A 6,000-nucleotide genomic window follows, 5' to 3' on the forward strand; every position below is an offset into this window, starting at 1 on the left:
TGTACTGTGTCTCACACTCCCTCTCAAGGACACACAAAGAGTGGGCCATGGCCCACATCTGTTGGGGAGGCCACAATGGTAAAATGCATACTAGGTTCATACTTCCAGCCTGTCCTCACTTTCCAGAATCGCACCTCCCTCCACAGGGAGCTTCACTGAGAAGTGGCAAACTGATCAAATGCCCACTATTCTTTTTAAAAAGTTTTTAAGTGTTTATTTTTGAGATCAAGAGAGGGAAAGAGACAGAGACAGAGTGTGAGCAGGGATGGGGCAGAGAGAGGGAGACACAGAATCTGAAGCAGGCTCCAGGCTCTGAGCTGTCAGCACAGAGCCAGATGCAGGGCTCAAACTCACGAACCGTGAGATCATGACCTGAGCCAAAGTTAGACTGAGCCACCCAGGAGCCCCAGTCAAATGCCCATTATTTCACTAACTTTGCATGGTACTGTCGCCGTCCACTGGCGCTTTGAATCTTCCCTTTACTTGACTCTTCACAATGCAGAAACATCTTTCACCATTTGGAAAAGTGTCTGTAAAAACAGACAGCAGAGACACGGGAGGCCCAGGCTTGTTTTAAAGGGGAAGGGGACCCATGTCCCCAGGGGCCAATCCAAAGGCAGCCAAGATGCCACCATTAGGTTCACAATGCTTTCTGCTCAAGAAGCAGGCCAAGTTTCTCCTTGGAAATTGGGCAGAAAGTCACCGTGACCTAGAAGCAAGCTACCTAACCACCTGTGTAAGTTTCTGGCTGGCTCCTTCTCCAGCCAAGAGGTTAGGTCGGGTCACCGGGGGCCCACGGCACAGTCTGAGATCTGATGGGAAGAGATCATAGGACCAAGAACCAAATTCAGCCATGTGACCACTTAAAGAGAAAGGAGAGGGCTCTGGAGCACTAGAAAAGGAAATCACAACGAAAGCCAGGCGGCCACAGGGTGCACATCTGGGGAAAAGAAAACAGAAGGCAGAGAACAGAGAGCAGGCTATGTGGAGGCAGAGGTCCCGGCCTGGACTGCAATGGCATAGCACGCCCTGGGGCTGGGAAAAGCATGCCAGTCCAGGCACCCTATAGATAGAAGAGATTCAAAAATACGTCTGTGAATCAGAAATACCCCAAATCCCCATGAGAAATGAAAGCTGATTAGGGTCAGAAGGGGCAGGATGCCCTAAAGTGAAGCAGTGCAAGGGGCCTGGGGAGCTGTGTCGGGGCAAAGGGCAGACCCACACCACAGAGCACCACGCTCCAAAGGGCCCGTCGGGCTGGGCAGAGGTGGGCTTTCTGCCTCTGCTCTCCTGCCCAGGCCCCATGTGGCCTCTGACTTTTTTTCAGCCACTTTCACCAAGAAAGTAAAGTCAGTAGCTCTGTCCCCACATCAGGTAGTGATCTTCCCTCTAGCTTCGGGGTAGCACAGACTTTCACCCCTGTGGTCCACGTGAGAATAAAGATGCAGGCTCAGGCCTAGGGGTGCAGCCAAGCTTGCGGGAGCTGGGCAAGTGGATCCGTGGCCAGCCTTTTCAGGTGCTCTCCTGGATGTCTGAACTCCATTCCTCAAATCTCGAACTGAAGAACAGACCATCTACGATATGCAGGTAGATTAACGTCCTCTGTCATTAAGATGAATGCAGTCCTGTATGCTGGGACAGCCCTCAATGATGGGCTTTATTTGGAGAAAATGCTCCAATATCACACTCAAGCTGGGCCCCAACCCCAGCCCTCCTGCAAGCTCCCCATTCCAGTGAATGGCTATCCCACTTCTCACACTGAATGCTGTGGTGTGGCCCTGACACTCCTTTACCCCCCACCTCTGCTCCCTCAGTAAATCTCACGGCTCTCCCTTCCAGACACATCAGTGTTGGACCACTTCTCACACCTTCTCCGGGGCACCTGGAAGGGTGCCCTCACACCTGTCCCCCATCGCCTGCCTCCCCCTCACCCACCGCCAGTTTTTCTCAGCAGCCAGAGTATCCTCAGATCTGCCCCTACTCTCCCCCATCCTACTCCAGCCATGATGGTCACCTCTTCACTTCTAGAAGCCATCAGGCATACGGTGGCCTCGGGGCTTCTGCACTTGCTCTCACCTCTGTCTGAAATGCTTTCTCCCCAGGGATTGACAAAGCGGCTTGCTCCCTCCCTTCCTTCAGCTCTGGACTCAAAGGTCATTTCCTCTGAGACTTTTGGAGAACCTTTCCTGAAAGTTAACTCTTCCCTCTTAGAGGTCAATAACCCCTTTCCTTGCTTACATTTTTTCTTCTGAATACTTACACATTCTAACACATTATTTATTTATTTTGTTTATTATTGGAGTTCTCCCAACAAGAAAATGAGAATCATGAAGGCAGGGATTTTTTCTTTTTTTTTTTGTCTCTTTTGATCACTGGTATGTCCCCACCACCCAGACTGATGCCTGGCACATGGTAGGTACTCAGCGGATACTCACTGAATGGATGAACGTGAAATCAAAATGTTGATTTCATTCAAGAATCAAAGATCACCTGACTAGTTTGCAAATAGAATTTCTTGCTGCAATGGTGACTCGGTGACTTCACAAGGCCTGAAATTGGTGCTATTAAAAAAAATCAAAATAGTCCCAGAGCCCCAAATGGTCAATCAGAGATTCTGCATGTTGATGTTTTAACATGTGAACCTTCCCAGATGTAAGGGATGTTGTAAGTAGGAAACCTTGGCCACGGTCAGGAAACTGTTAACCACACAATTATTATGCAGGGGGAATTCAGCTTAAAGACTCAGCCCCATTGGTGTAAGGTGTAGAAAAGGCAAAAGGAACACCTTGGTCACCCAGAGATAATATCCATAGGAAGCAGCTGTCTCCATCTTCTCAGGCTGGGCCCCAAGAAAGGATGGGGTGGTCAGCCCTGCCCAAAGAGAAGGCCAGGAAGGTTAAGTTAGTGAGCACTATGCCTCTATCCAGGCAGGACTTTAAGTATCTCTGCACATGTGTCTCTGTGAAACATTCAAGGCCTACAGTGGCTGAGTTGAACACCATAGCACATGTGCACAAGGGAGAAAAAAGCACATTCTCTCCACATAAACATTCTCCCCCACTGCCATACTTGGGGGACTAAGAAAAAGGGCTCCACATCCCTTTAATTGCATGCAGATTCAAAAATGCAAGTAGGGGCCAAGGATTTCACACCCCATGAGGGTGTTTAGTAAGACATTTATAAGAGCTACCAGTCGGCTGCCAGTGTGAGCTCTGAAACCCAGATTTCCTCATAAAGCTTTTTAATAAAAGTAGAGACCCCAGATCTAGCCCAGCCCAGAACTATTTCAATAAATTTCAAGTGAGGGAATCTGATGGGGAATTACACCGAGAAAACCTGGTATTTACAATATAATACATGCACCTGGTTCCCTTTTGTATTTACAGTGTGTGTATCCAGACAATGTTTTTTTATGCAAATAATAAACCTGCATGGAAATAACGTAGAATCTTCTCTTACATTACTGTTATGTGTTTTACTCCGTGAACAATTTCCCTGGACTTAAAAGGATCTAAGAAAGGAAAAGAGCTTTCCCTGGGATTGTACCACAAAACTCAAGTAGTGAGAGAGGGGTCAGTATCAGCTTGCCCCCAGGCAGAGAATGTAGGATCTGAACAAAGAATTAAGGTCACACCTTCCTCTGGCCCCAGTCCCCCATCTCCTCTCCTCCAGGGGGTGCGGGCCCAGCCCTGGCAGGAGGTCTCCACTGGACAGGACTCTCGTCCAGGTGGTAGTGGCAAGAGTTCCAGTATAAAGCCAATCACTGGTCCCCGTCCTGACACCCCCACCACCCCTACCTCCACCAGCAGCCTGGCTAACACCCAGTTCTAGTCCCATTCAGATACTTGAGCAGATACCCTGTCCCTCTGGATCTTCTTGGCTCCCTGTAATAACTCTCTTCCTGAACCTTCTTCACGTATAGGTGCTCTGCTCTTCAGAGGCACGCTCTGTGTCTACACTTCAGGAACCCAGAATAGACCCTGAGCTTGAGTGCAGAGGACAGAGCCCAGCTGTGTGTGCAAGGCGGGTCCGGCGCCTCACACTCACCCCCCTCTGCTCCAGGCAAGGTGTTTTTACTACCATATCCTGGGGCCTCCCCACTGGCTACAACCCTTGCCGGAAGCTGCTGATGCTGAGGGTAATGGTAACAACTAGCAGGTAAGAAAGACGGACTATTACTGGATGCTATACTATGCACTGTAATTCTCACAAAAAAAACAAAAAGGAAAAGGAAAAGAGAAAGAAGACAAGAAAAGAAAAAAGAAGGAATAGTAAGTACTATGTTACAGCAGGGAGCCTGATTCCAGCCAATCTGCCTGCTTGGGGTCACACAGCTGAGGTGTGTCACCTGACCAAGTGAGACCTGGGGCAGGAGTGGAGAGGGGTGGGGGTGCAGAGGGGAGGGTCGCTCTCTGCCAGCTCTTGTTAATGGCCAGCCTTGTTCCAGCAAGGACGTAAGTCACTAAAAAACTGCTGTTCCTGCATCTAAGCTTTCCTGATTCGGGCATTCATTTGGTAAATTAAAAAATACAACAACATCCACACCCAGATAGCAAATTCGAGGAAAACTTGAAATAATATGAAGCTATCTGCAGATCCGCAATCAGTATGAGAATCCGGGGGTGCAAAGAGAAGCCTGAAAGGCAGGCCGTCTAGCTCAAGGCCTTCAAACTTGCTGGCTTTGGGAGCCCTTCCAAAGGATGCGTCATGAGAACTGAGCTAATTATCCATGTATTTCAAACACAGGNGTGTCTGTTTAAGACTGTGGAAAGGACGGCCTCTGGGTGACTTGTGACCATTCTCAGAGCCGCAGGTGGTCATAAGCGGTGGCGGGTAGGGCTGCTCAGACCCCGCAGTCGTCCCCGTGCCCTGCTCCCCCAGCCCCTCCCCCTTCTAGGTTTGCCTAGCTCGGCGCTTCCCTCCCTCTCGCCACCGGCCGCCGCTCCTACCGCCTCCGAAGTGCAGCCCCTGGCAGGGCGTCAGCCTGGCAGAAGGAAGCCTCAGCAGTTCTCCGAGAACTCAAATCCCCAAGGGCCCGGGCAGTCAGTCACAAGGCCGGGGAGGAGGCTGCCGCGGTTAATCAAACCCGAATGTCGGACCCACCCCTGGGGTGGGGACCTGGCTCTCCCTAGTAGTCGCCAGCAGGGAGGCCCCTCGGAGGGGTGACAGAAGGCTGCGTGGCACCTCGCACTCAGGCTCCTCCGTCACCGGAAAAGACAGGAGGCGCAGCCCCTACCAACAGAGCCTTCCAAGGGGCGGCTGCCAGACCCGACGCAACCCCGGCCGGACACTGCGGTTAACTCTTCCCAAATGTTTCACCGGCCCTCTACCGTCCCCCTCCGGGCGGGGCGACGGTNGGAGGGAGGCCGCCACTCCGGAGCAGGGGCTGAGGTCAGAGGCCTGCGGACCATCCCAACACTGGCCGCTGGACTGGTACTGGTCAGGGACTCGTCCCTGGGGACACTCAGGACGCCTGCGTTGCGGATCTCGGCCCAGAGGGCCCAGGGCTCCACGGGCTGACTCCTCGTCCTCCAACCACCGCCGCCCAGGGCGCCCTTCATTTGGGGGCGGAGGATTTAGGCGTCCCCTGTCCCGTGCCGGGGATGGAGAGGAAAGCCTCAGTCTCGGTTTAAGTAACTTCCCCTCCTCCTTTCACTGCACTGTAAAGCGACCATGCAAACACACTTCCCGCTAAGACCCCATCCGAGGCGCCCCCCCCGGCCCCACCCCGGTGCCCACGGCCCCCGAACCTTGCCGCAGCGGAGCGCGCGCTAGCTCTGGCCGGTCCTCGGGAAAGGCGTCGCGGAGGCGCTGCCAGAGGCGGCCCAGGTCTGCGAAGCTGCGGTGCAGGTAGAGCACGCTGCGGTCCGACCACTCGGTGCGGATCTCGAAGAACTCCTCCTCGTCGCCGCGCCGGCTGACGATGAGCCTGCGGATGCCGTTCACCCAGCAGCCGCGCACGAACATGTTCACGAGCGAGGTGCCCTCAAAATCCGCCGA

The 6,000-nt window shown here is 52.8% G+C and overlaps 1 protein-coding gene across 1 annotated transcript in view; it reads right to left on the reverse strand.

Moving 5' to 3' along the window:
- Positions 1–5,994, reverse strand: part of PXDC1 (PX domain containing 1) — a 29,065-nt gene extending 23,071 nt beyond the window's left edge. Inside the window, exon 1 of the mRNA XM_077770033.1 lies at positions 5,751–5,994. Within this exon, the coding sequence (XP_077626159.1) occupies positions 5,751–5,967 (217 nt within the window). The 5' untranslated portion in view covers positions 5,968–5,994. The remainder of the gene's footprint in view (positions 1–5,750) is intronic.
- Between the last annotated feature and the right edge of the window lie 6 nt (positions 5,995–6,000).

Source organism: Crocuta crocuta, unplaced genomic scaffold, assembly GCF_008692635.1.
Source record: "Crocuta crocuta isolate KB4526 unplaced genomic scaffold, BGI_CrCroc_1.0 scaffold24, whole genome shotgun sequence".
Classification (NCBI taxonomy): Eukaryota; Metazoa; Chordata; class Mammalia; order Carnivora; family Hyaenidae; genus Crocuta; species Crocuta crocuta.